The following is a 12,167-nucleotide window of genomic DNA, read 5'->3' on the forward strand; positions in this document are numbered from 1 at the left end:
TCCGATGTACTAGACAGTGATGTATGTCTGTACACAGAGATCTAATAGGGCTCCCTGCAAAAACCATCTCACATACTCAGAGACAACTAGAAATCAACACAAAGATCACTTCCAGTGGGTGATTTTTGCTACTGCATTAAAAAGTGCTCTGAGAGAAATCAGCATGATTTTTAATTTGTTGATGATGCTTTCAAGGGACAAAAAAGTGCTGTGAGTTAAAAAAAAAATATTAAACCCCATACCTTTTAATTTTCTCCTCTTGCTTATTTGCATACTGTTTGAGTAGGATGTGGTCATCACGTAAACGAAGGAATCTGTCTTCCAGCTCCTCTCGACTGATTCGTGATAGGACTTGTTGAGCTTTTACGTTCTGTGTAGATGATTCTACCCAAATCAAGGCAATTTTAAATTACCTTCAATACATTCAACAACACATAATTCAAAGTCTAACTCACTTTGAAATTCTGAAAACAAATTATTGAAAATTTCCAAGTAATTTGATATTTTATACTTGTTTCGGTCTATTGATCAATCTCCTCATTGATTAATTTCCTCAGACTTACTGGCAGGTTAATCACTTCCCTTTTTTCTTCCTCTTACAGACTAAAAAAGCCCGTAGTTCAAATGATGCAGCAAATTGACTACCTACCAGGCAATGCAAAGGTAGCAATTTAGCAAACAACCAGGAATGGTCAAATATACTAATTAAACAATAGGATGAGCACTACCATTGAGATGCTTTCTAATCTGTTTCAAAGTGAACATACTCTCTTGAAGCTTGAAAGAATTAACTCACAGTTGTGAAAATGGACTCAAATACAAGACTAAGCCCGGTAGTTCCATTCTAATAGCAGCTGAGTAACTTATAAGAATTGCATAGTACTTCTGGTTCCCATTTTGTTACATGGGTCTCACCTTGTCCTCCATTCAGCAAGAAAGCATTCTCTTTCCTCCTGGAAGGATGAATGCTATAGCTCGATGAATTTTCCAGGTTTTAGCATCTCACAGCAACTTCTCTCTTATAACAACCAACTTGAATGTACAATGGGTCACAGTATCTTTCAAAATTTAACCCAGATTTTGAATGGTATTTGAACTTCATTTTGTGAAACATTTTTAGAAAGAAGCTAAGGAAGCCACTGATCGAAGTCTGTAATTGCAATAAATAGCATCTGGTACAAACCTTGTGATCCTTCGATTCCAGCTGGAGTTAGGACTGTATCTCTCACGGCCAGGTTCCCCACAGTTTCATCAGCTGAAACAGGCATGGCTTACCTAGAGATAACAAAATTCAAATGCCTCTGCATCTGCAATTTAAGCTGTGAGACTAGAATGAACTACAAAACATCATATAAAATGATGGCAAACGTAATGACAGGTTCACTGGAATGACAGACTTGCACATTACTGTAAATGCTCCTATCTCAACTGAATTGCTCAGAGGGCAATCAAAACCTTCAAGTTTAACACTATGCCATCTTTAATCCGTATCACAGTGTCCCACAGTGGTAGCGAGGAGAAGAGAGATCCAACAGGCAGGAATTCTGCAGCAAGATTCCTCTTATTTAATTATTTTATGACTCTTTTATAGACTTTTTTCTTCATAGTCTAATTGTTCAAAGGATCAGCCATCCCTTAGGGTGATTGGCTTAAAATCCTAAAACATCCATTGTCAAAATATTTTTCTACTGTACTATTAACAAGGCTTTGCAAGGTCGCAGGTGTTCATAGTTTATGGACAAGAAGCAAGAAAAATTCTATAGTTTATGGAAAGAAGCAAGAAAAATGCTTGCTAGCAGCAATATTTGTATCCACAAATCCATGCACAAAATACGGCTTATTTCGTTACGCAGTAGCTCCAGTTGTATTTAATGTGTGCAGAATGTATTAGCTTTTTAAGTTCTAGTTCTGTTGTCTTCAGCAATCTTTAGGCTAAGGCCAAATTTCTAAGTGGATGTGGGAGGAGGACCTGAGCGGGTTTCCTCGGGGTTTTTTTGGTTTGGGGTTTTTTGGTTTTTTGGGGGTTTTTTTTTGTTTGTTTTTTTAATTGTTTGTTCATTTTAAGACAGGTCAAAGCTTAAGGCATCGACTGGTAGGTGAGTAATGCCACCTTCCACATTTTGAATGGGACTCTGAAAGCAAGGTGCGGGGGGTTATGGAGTCATTTCAATGTTACCTGCCAATCTCCTAGACTTCTTTCAGTCATTGTCCTAAGAGAAATTATTTTTTAAAATAGACACTCCTATGAATGATACTCATAAATCCAAACACATTTCTTTCTTGTGACAACAGGAAGTTCAGCTACATGACCAAGTGAGATTAGGAAAGTATTATTTAAAATATCAATCAGTGTAATATAGGAAGATACTGCTATTTTTTTCTTGTCTTCCAGCGCAGAAAATTAAATGCTGGCCAGAGAATGAAGGAATGCTGAAACAGCATTAAAAGGAGGCGCGTGAAGCCCTTAGGACAGCATTTTCCCCCCGCACTGCTACACCTTTCAGGTGATATAAATCCTTAGTGAATCCAAAAATATCTAGGAATGCATTGGCCTATTAACAGTGATGTTAAAAAGACTTGCATCAGAAGACAGAAGTGACATAGTATAATTCACAGACATTCCATGAAATATCTCTTAATTTTATCATCAAAACTACTGCTATAGTGATGCCTTTCTTTTACCAGCAAAGCCCTCTATCATAAACTAGTCTGCATATGGCTTTGTCCTAAAGGAACAAAAAGGATTAATGGAAGTTCAGTTTCCAACAAGTCGGTCTTGCTTTCAATCTTCTGGTTTTTCACCACTAATATTTAGAACAAAATAACAATTTATACCTTGACAGATCCAGATGCTACACTGAACCTTAAAAATTTAAATCAGATTTTATTTCCCAAAAAAGTTACCATACAGTCACTTCTGCATTTTTGTTAATCAAAAATAAAAGAACTTCACGTACAAAGAGAGGAAAATTTTCCATATCTCTAGAACTGGCCTGTAAGAACTCCCAGTTAGCTCTAAGCAAGAATTTTATAGTTGCTGCAGTTAAAGAAACTGTAACTTTCTTGTATACCGCACTACTTAAAAAGATGTTTCTATCACCATCTGACAAATTACAAAAAACTGCACGTGACTTTGCAGCATTATGCAAGACCAGCCTGTATTGAGATGAATACTTACAACTAGAGAATCAAACCTCATGCTTTAGGTCCAAATTTTCATATAACTCACAGAAGCAAACCGTTGCCCCAGCATCATTCCAAAGCAGCAAAACTAAAGACGGATTACTTAAATTTTCAAAAGTACTCAGCCAGTGGGTGTGGCAACCACTGCCAGGGAAGGGGTTTCTAGGGAAATCTCTAAAATTACGACATTTAATTGCTTCAACGGGGATTTAGAATTTCACGAGTCTCGTACGTGGCCAAAATGATTCTTTTCTTGCTATTTTCTCGCACTCGAGCAGGAAACGCAACTCCCGCTTTTTACGTACAAAACAGACACCGCAACTGAAAAGGCCTCTGGAGCCGCTCTGAATAAAGAGGCGAGGCACCGCCTTTCCCACGGGCATCGAGCTGCGCGTGAGCAGCCTCACGGGCCTGACACTACCTCTTCAGGAGCTCCGCCGCGGGCCGGCTCCCCGGCGGGGGACAGCCCGCTGCAAGGCGCGGTGCCACATCCCCCGAGCAGCTCCGGCCTCGCAGCGCTCCCCGGGCCGTGCCCGGATGAGGAGCGGCCACCCCCCACTCACCGCCCAGCCGCGTTCCCCAGCGCTCCGTCCGCAAGTGCCGCGGGACAAACGGCTCCTTCCGCTTCCGGGGCCGCTACCTGCGAGGAGTTGGAGTTCGGGGCGAGGCCGAGCAGCGCCGCCCCACGCTCGGGACTCACCGTCGCTCGCTGCCGGCGCAGTGCTCGGGGAGCAGAGCAGGGGGGCGGCAGCGAGAAGCGAAGGTACCACTTCAACATGTGCAATATGTAAACGTTTTCTAGAATGCAGCTCTCGATGGCTGTCGTACCTCTGCTGGGTTTGTTTACAAAATAACAGTCTAGAAAAGCAGTAAGTGACTCCTTTAGAAGTGTAATGCTCGGTTTAGTCATATTAATGAAAGGCAGGCTAATTCTATAAAAAGATTTTTTAAAAAGCTTTCTAAGATTGCAATCGGATGCACCTGCGCAGGGTGTACTGGGTCTGGTATTGCTATTAATTTACTATTCAACATTAAAAGTGTCTATACGGGGAGGTGTCGGGAGGAAAAGGTTCAAAACGGATTGGCGAGGACAAAGTTGTTTCTAGAATTGTTTTCTCTCAAAGACCAACCTTGTCCCTGGGAGATCCTAAAATTTCTCAGTGTGGAAATTTCAGGTATTTGTGTTTGCTTTAAGTTGTTTTCTGTCAGCCGAAAGAAATGGAATTCTCTCAAAGAAGATATCAGGATGTTAAAGACTTAAGTGTATTTTCCCCGTTTGCTTGGGCCTACTTGTGGGGGGAGAGAAGAGAGATAGAGACGCTCAGAGATTGTAAAAACACACCCTCGTGAAGCAATGTGCCCGTGCCGGGCACAATGTTACCTTAAAGCAGCGCACAGGCCTGCCGCACACACTTTTTGCCCCTGCTAAGATCCAGTAAGCTTAGCGATGTCTGTGTCCACTGTTTTGCCAGCGTGATGATGGAATAAATCTATTTTTTATACTTCAGATGTGGATTTTGGCCATCTTGGCTACCTGCATATTTTGTGACTCGCACAGCAGGAAAAGATCCGATCTAAGTTTGCAACTAAGGATTTTAATAGAAAAATAATTTTAGAGCCTGTTGGCAGTGGTAAGATTCTAAATAACTCTTTAAAGACAACCTGGTCATTTTGTAATTGGTCTTGTTTTGGTACAGTTGCATACAGTTAAATGCTGTCTATCAGAATCCCAGGGAACTGGCTTTTGATTTGTAATGATGCAGTATGTTTCTTATATGTGATAAGCCAGTCTCGCTCTCTGAAATTTTCATGCGTACAGCAAGTTTTGTTTTATGCCATTATGGAAGAACATTTCTGTTCCAAGTACACGTGGTAGAAGTTCTTTAGAGTGCAGGGCTGTCATACAGCAATTTCCACTTTGCAAGTCACTCAGTTGTAAGTAAGATTGAGTGTGTAGCAGAAATGAAATCGCTTATGCTAGTATTTAATGTTCCAAGCCCAAGAGGAGGAGGAGGATGTAAAAATTCATTCTTGGGAAGAGGGTCTGAAAAAAGTTTGGAAGCTACAATATTGGAAATGATGCAACACTTAAATTTTTTTTTCCCCGCAGGGGTTTGTTCACCTTCATCCAGTGGGAGGGAGATTTGAAGTTTCTCTTCAAAAGACTCTGTTCAAGACTCTGTTCACTGGGTGAGGCCGGATGAGCTTAACATGAACAGATTGGGAGTAGCCAGAAGACACACGGGAGATAAGCAAACATTACCCCCCCAGTGCAGTTGGAGACACCCGGTCTGGGAAAAGACTGATAAGAGAACCAAAAAATAAGGACCAAATTAGCTTCAAAAGCAAAGGAATCAATAACCAATAGGAGGTCGAATACAAAGAATTATGTCATTTAAGACGAATGAACAAGAATTTCTTTGGGTTTTGCATGTATAAATAATATGTGAAAAGTCTGGTGAAGAACCACGTGTGATGGAATGGTTTTCACTGCACAGCCCATGCATGTGTGGATGAAATAATTTCCATTGCACATCCTGGCCAGAATAAAGTAATATATAATTCTCTAACGTGGAAAAGATGTTGTTGGAGAGTTTCTATTTTTCCCGTAGTTTCAGTGATGATAGAGCGCTGCCTTCGCAGAGTAGGTCAATCCCACCCGGAACGGGAAGCTGCGGCGTGTGGGGAACGAATCCCCCCCGGCCTCCCGCCCCAGGGCGTCCCCCTGGGAGCAGCCGTGCTCCAGGCCGTGACTGTCACCTGCACACCTAAGGACTCGGAACGGGCGTTACGCACCACGGCTGTGGCAGGGACAGGGTCAGGTGCGGCCACAGAAGTGGCCACGGCACTGTCCGCACGCTGTCCCTGCCGCTTCTCCCGCAGCCGCCGGCGGGGGGCAGGAGCTCCCGGCCACCCGTGCTCCTGCAGCCAAGGGGCCACCGGGACACTGCGGGGGCTCGTGGAAGCCAGGGGCCATCGTGACACAGCGCGGCCGCACGGAACCCGCGGTGCGTTGTGACCCCTTGGCACCCAAGAGACCCTTTGTGACGCTGTGGAACTTCTCGGAACCCCGGGGACCGCTGTGACACCACGGAACCTCGGGGAACCCCAGAGACTCTGGTGACGCTACAGATCGCCTACAAAAAACGACGTTCCAAAATACCAGAATAACCTAGTTTCAAAACAATAGAAAACCAAATTTCAAAATACCAAAGAAAACCAGGTCTCAAAAATCTCAGATTTAAAATACCAGAATTTTAACCTAACCCTAGTTCCAAAATACCAAAGTGACCCCGTTTCAAAATACCAGAACAGCAGGTTCAGAAACAGCAAAATAATTCCATTTCAAAATACCAGAATTTCAAGTTCAAAATATCAAACTGCAAAATACTAACTTTCAGATCTCTTATATGGTCAGGATTCCCAAACCCAAAAAATGCAATATTGTCAAAGTGGGATCTGTGCTACCAAAATGGATATTTTCTCCTCTGAAAAGCTTTTCCCTGATGACCACCAATCCCTGTATTTATTATTAATTGTACGGCCAAATGCAATAAGAATTTTATTTTAAAAGCAAACTCTTGTAGAAATTTTCTGCTTAGATTATGTCTGCGAGAACTGGCATTCAGGCCAGAGAGCTGTGGTTGGGAGCAAAGGATGGAGTAAATCTGCTCCCCGGATGGACAAGGAAAGACTGAGTAGCAGGTAACAGGAGTATTTACAAACTATATCAATATTTCACTGAAATTCAGGGTGGACCGGCGATGGGGTGCTTAGGTTCGGTCTGGACCTGTCAGGATCAGCCATAAAAAGCCCTGCCAAACCCCCGGCCCCTGAAGTGTCAAACGCTTCAACAGAAACACGATTCAGTAACGACTGCGGAGGAAAAGCTACCGGTCATCGCTTACAACCTGTGGGAAATTTCCTCGGTAATTACGAACCTAGGACATAGGGAATTTTGGAGGCAGGATCCCATTTTTGGCCACGGGCACCCGGACGAGAAGGTCAGTTCTTCTCCACGGAAAGGAAAGCCCGGCACCCCGGTGTTTCGGGGGCAGACAATGGCCCGTGCAGGGCAGAGAACGACCGGCAGGACCTTTCTCCGCCTCCCCCCTCCCACCCCGCTCCAAGGTGCGACCGGCCGCTTTCAGAGCGTTACCCGGGTACGCCTGCGCAGGGAGCCGCTAGTCCAGAGGGGCCAATGGGGGCATCCCGAGCGTCCGTCCAGGAGCAATGGTCGGAGCACCGAGCAGGGGCCGGGGAGCAACCGGATGCACCTGGGCACGGAGCGTTGTTGCAGGAGAACGCCCAGGGAAAAGCCCTCGTGCCGAGGGGCGGCACCTGAGCAGGCAGGGCAGCGTGTGGGGTGCCGGAGAAAGCTTTCAACTTTCCCCTTTCATCTTGTCAGTCCCTCCCCCGAGCCCCCAGAAAGACAGGGGTTATTAGGAGAAAAGAGGTTTAAACGGAGGGGAAAAAAATTCCTTTTCCATAATTGTCTGTGTTCAAATTGAGGGGGAATCTCCTTCACCTGCAATTTTAATGGTATCTGCCGAAGGAAACCTTGCCTTTCCCATGCTTTTAGGGCTATCAGCTGACAGGGAATCCCCATTTTCCATTATTTTCCAGTTCAAATAGAAGGAGATAAACCTAGATGTTATTTTATGGGTTTGAATTACAGTTTACTCCCCCGTTTTAAGTGGTTCAGTTGAAGGAAGCTCTCCCTTTTTGAGCATTTTAAGGGTTTTACTCTGCACTTCAGGGCACTCCTACCCACACTCCAGTATGGGGAGTGTCATATGGGAGTGAGCCCGGCACATAAGCAACCTTAACACCGCCCAGGAGGCTATTAATTTTTTGTATTTTTATTTGTAATGTATGTAGCCCTAATTAGAGGTCCCAATGAGAGTTACACTATTCATACCATTACTATTCTTCTCCACCCTACTTAGTCACATGTGGAATGCTACTTAGTAATTACTAAGGAATAATTATGTGAATTAACAACAAACTATCTAATTTATCTACCTATGCTGCCAAAGTATGAAGTCTTATTTCTTACCCAGTCTCTGCCCTTTTGCTTGATGTAGCTGCAGTAAAACAGAAGGTGTTATCGTTTCCCTGAAGAGCTGCTTTTCCTCTCTCCAGCCCTTTACTCCTCTTCACTTTAAACGAGAGTAGCCAAGCAGCTACAGCTCCTTTGAGAGCTTTTATAGCTTGTGGTAATTACCTCCTCCCCTTTCCCGGGCATGGTGGGAATGAGAGGTGGACCCAGCCAGGGGTATATTAACCTCAACCTTTGCCACAGGTATTCATTCTTTTTCTGGGATGGATGGGGGTAAGAGCCCTTCTCTTGCTTCAGTGAAGAAGGTCTTTCTACTCATTTCATCTTTTTTTTATTCAGCAGATGCTTTTGGCTTCTAAAGCAATAGGGAGTATTTAAAGGAGTATTTAAGCTCATGATTTTGGGTTGAGTGTTTAGGGGTGGTAAGGTGCTTTTGTAATATTGGTTTTTATTTTGTTTTTGGTTTTTTTAGGAGCATTGCAACTTCTGGGTCCTATTGAGTATGAAGCTTCACGTTTTTTGGTGTATTCATCGTGTCTCAAAAGGGACCTGCCCCATGTCAAAGATGACATCTAAAACTGAGGCTTCTGATAGGTAAGCTGTGTATTTGATGCCTTGAGAGGCCCCCTAAAAGCACAGACTAGACAAGAATAAAGGTAGGTATTTATTTGAAAGGCTCTCAAAGGTACACCCTGGGGAGCCAGAGGCTACTCTCAAAATGGGCCCCAAGATGGATGACAGGTCACGAGTTCTTCACACTTTTATAAGTTTGGTTCATTTGTGTATCAGGGTTAATTCTCTAATTAAAGCTTTAGTTAATGATGTAATTTCCCCAAGCTTGGTGTCCCCTTTAGAGGCTTCTGGTTTATACTTTTTGGGCCTAGGATGGTCTGAGTGTCCTTGGAGGGTGAGCCTGGAGAGACTTTGTTATGTCTACCTAGCATGAGAGAGCAGAAGTTAATAGGCTACAAGAAACTTCAGAGTTATACACTAGGCAGTACAGGATTTGAAAAATACGAAAGCTAAAACCTAAGGTATCAGATCGCATCTGGGAGAGGGAGCAGGGTAACCAGTTTAGGAAGTGCCGGGAGGGGTTTTGAAAGCCACATGGTGGGAAAAGGTGTCCATTTGGGACCCCCTAAGGCTTTTCCTCAAGCACAGCAAATGCATTTACATGTCTTAAAGGCTAACCTGGCTGTCATGGGACCTTCTGAGATGCCTGAGGAGGACTCATTTTGTGTCCAAAGTGGATTCACGTTGCCATCCGAAAGATAAGCTGTGGGCTTTGAGTCAGAGATGGGATCATAGCAGGGTAGCGGGGTGGAAATTCTCAGGAAAGATTTAATAATTAGCGCAGGGGTAAGGGATATCCTCTAAGGGGCCTCTTAGGACAGCTAAAGGCAGCAGGTCTACTTTTGATTGCAACTGTAGGGTGTGCAGAGCAGTTCTAGTCTGTCTTGTGTTGTCTAGCGTGTCTTTGGGATCCCTTGGATTAGCTATCTCTGCTTTTTCCCCTTGAGGACCTTATCGCAAGCATCGTTTGCCATCTCTAGGTCCTGGAACGTTTGCGCTTCTCAGCACGACGCCAGTATCGTTCGTTCTTTTACTGGTGGGCTCGGCCACATCTTGGAAGTGCATGTCGGATGCCTTTTGAGGCCTTGTTCCCGGCTGTATTGCCATCCGTCCTTTCCAGCTGTGAGTTGTAATGTCCTGGGGCTTGTAAGGATATGAGGAGCATTCTCAATGTAGTGTTGTCTCGCAGGCGTCTTGATCACTGTGACTGGCAGTTCTTATAACAGGTCACTGTTATGGTCTTGTCTTCTGCTCCTTAGAGCCTCCTCCGTCCACTGTTGCCATGCCATTGGTCATCTCTTTTGGCATTGTCTCAGTCCTCTTTCTTCTTCTCCCCGAGAGCTTTTTTTTTATCGTTCTTGTGTCACGCTGTTTGTAGCATAATGTGTTGTTTGTGTTTAGCCTGGAACTGCTCTGCCCTGTGGAATAGAGTGGGGGGTAGGTGGAATAGAAAGAAGACTTTACAGGTAAGCTTTAGCTTTGCTTAGCCACCCGAGTCACACCTCAGACACAGCTACTGCGTACAGTCTGTGCGAGGTTCGGCGGGAGCGGTACGGCGGCATCTTGCAGTTTTCTAGCTGTTTGTCTTAATGCACGCTGTTGTCGGATCCTAGGCGGTTTGCTTTGACAAATGAGAACTTGGGAAAGGTTAAGCTTTCCTTGCGTGTCTGAGTGACTTGGACAAATAATTTTTTTGCAGAGGGATAGGATGTAAACCTGATACGAATGGAGGAGGCCAGAGGAGCACGGCGACGAGGCGGGTCAGCACCTGACCTCCGAGCGATGGCCTGACTTTCAGCTCTGTTTACCTCATCATTCAGTTCTTCATTTCATTTTGAAGATGCGAAGCACTTGGCATGGCTGGGTCTAGGCACTGGGAAGACTGTTAGCCAGCTGAGTACCGGTGGCCAAGATAAGTATTCATTCCAGCATAGAAGTAGATGCTACTTTCCACTAGTTGTTGTATTAGTGGAAAAATTATAAGCATCCTTTGGTTTTTTTGTATTTTACAGGTGGTCTGTAGCATTCAAACCACTATTCCAATATGACAGAAACCCTTGCAGAAAGAGGTCACGGTCAAGAGGTTTCAGACGAAAGCTACCATGCTAATGCAATGATTTCGGACCCTATGTGGGTACGAGCCTTTCCTTTTTGTTCTGCCCCTTCTCGCCCGGGAAGGTCAGTCATCGTTCGGCTATTCAAGGGAGGTGTAAACGGTAGCTATGTTACGGCATTGTTCCTTGTCTTTATTTTTAGGAGATAAAGCCAGATCTCAGCAGTCAAGGTCAAGTGAGTGAAGTAAGCGGTGACCGGTGGACAGAATGAGTTGTTACTGCCTGCTGGCGTTGCGGTGTGTCCTGCTCCGGCTTCAGCCCGCCTGTCGAGACCCCCAGCAGCAGCTGCCCGGGGGCTGCGGATCGGGCAGCAGCCAATCGGAAGCATTGCAGCGTGCGGCAGCCAATAGGAGCCCTGGCTACTCCGGCAGCCAATGGAAAGCGCCGTTACCGGAGGGACCAGGCGCACCTCGAAGCCCCTCACAGCTGCTTCGTTTTTTGGGACATTTGTGGAAAGTTCGGAGTTCATTTTTTTTTCTTCTTTAGCGTACCTTTTCCAGGACAGGAGGGATTCCGGGGCGGGAGATATCCCGCCTCGGGCGGTTCTGGGCGGTTTTGAGGCGGGGGGAGCCCACCGCGGCAGTGGCGGGAAAAGGGGGTGTGGAGTATAAAAGGGGGCGCCGGCGTCGCGGCCCCTCAGTCGGGGGGCGGCGGCGGCGGCGGCGGCAGGAGCTGCGCGGGCTGGCCCGGGTGCGGGGACGCCGCCCTGTGCGGCCGAAGGCGCCGGCCCTGAGGCGCGGGGAAAGCGGCGTGGCAGCCGCGCATCGGCTTCGTCATTGGCAGCGCCGCTTCGTGCCGGTAAGGGAGCGGGAGAACGCGGCGGCGGGCGGCGGGTGGTGAGTGCCGTCGGCGAGACGGGGCTTGGGCCGCCTGCGGTGTGCGATCTCCCGAGAGCAGCGGGGAGGCCCCCGGGGAGCGGCGGCGGGCGGGGCGCTGTGGGAGCCGGCGAATGTCCCCGAATGAGCCACCCGGCGCAACGCGCGAGGTGCCAATGAAATAAAATAAAACACGGTAAAGTGCCATAGAGGAGCCGCACCTAGAGGGCTCTCCGCCCCTGCCCCGCATCACTAAAAGAGCTGCACCGCGGGACCGTCGGGGCAGCGCTGCTGGTTAAAAAGAGCAGCACGGGAAAGGCTGGGAAATGTGAGCGGAATAAAATATTGACAATGGTCTAAGAAATATTCAAAAGGTACTGCAGCAGGAGTGGCCGCTGCGTGTTGTCACTAAAAGAGCTG

General features: G+C 46.1%; 1 protein-coding gene and 1 long non-coding RNA gene across 9 annotated transcripts in view; one reads left to right on the forward strand and one right to left on the reverse strand.

Moving 5' to 3' along the window:
- The window catches only part of RPGRIP1L (RPGRIP1 like), a 43,552-nt gene extending 39,727 nt beyond the window's left edge, over nt 1-3,825 (reverse strand). For 5 of the 8 annotated variants that reach the window (XM_048318445.1, XM_048318442.1, XM_048318444.1 and 2 more), the window contains exons 1-3: nt 3,747-3,824; nt 1,184-1,275; nt 243-384 (exon numbers count right to left, since the gene is read on the reverse strand). In XM_048318445.1, coding sequence (XP_048174402.1) covers nt 243-384; nt 1,184-1,268 — 227 coding nt within the window. In that variant the 5' untranslated portion in view covers nt 1,269-1,275; nt 3,747-3,824. Of the gene's footprint in view, nt 1-242; nt 385-1,183; nt 1,276-3,604; nt 3,695-3,746 lie in introns of those variants that run through there. The other 3 variants (XM_048318443.1, XM_048318447.1, XM_048318441.1) reach the window with 2 other exon arrangements.
- Nucleotides 3,826-5,586: 1,761 nt separating this feature from the next.
- On the forward strand, nt 5,587-10,725 carry LOC125333011. The gene is made up of 3 exons (XR_007206713.1): nt 5,587-6,888; nt 8,718-8,839; nt 9,431-10,725. It is a non-coding gene; the product is annotated as an uncharacterized LOC125333011 (long non-coding RNA).
- The last annotated feature ends 1,442 nt before the right edge of the window (nt 10,726-12,167 follow it).

Source organism: Corvus hawaiiensis, chromosome 14 (genome assembly GCF_020740725.1).
Source record: "Corvus hawaiiensis isolate bCorHaw1 chromosome 14, bCorHaw1.pri.cur, whole genome shotgun sequence".
NCBI lineage: Eukaryota > Metazoa > Chordata > Aves > Passeriformes > Corvidae > Corvus > Corvus hawaiiensis.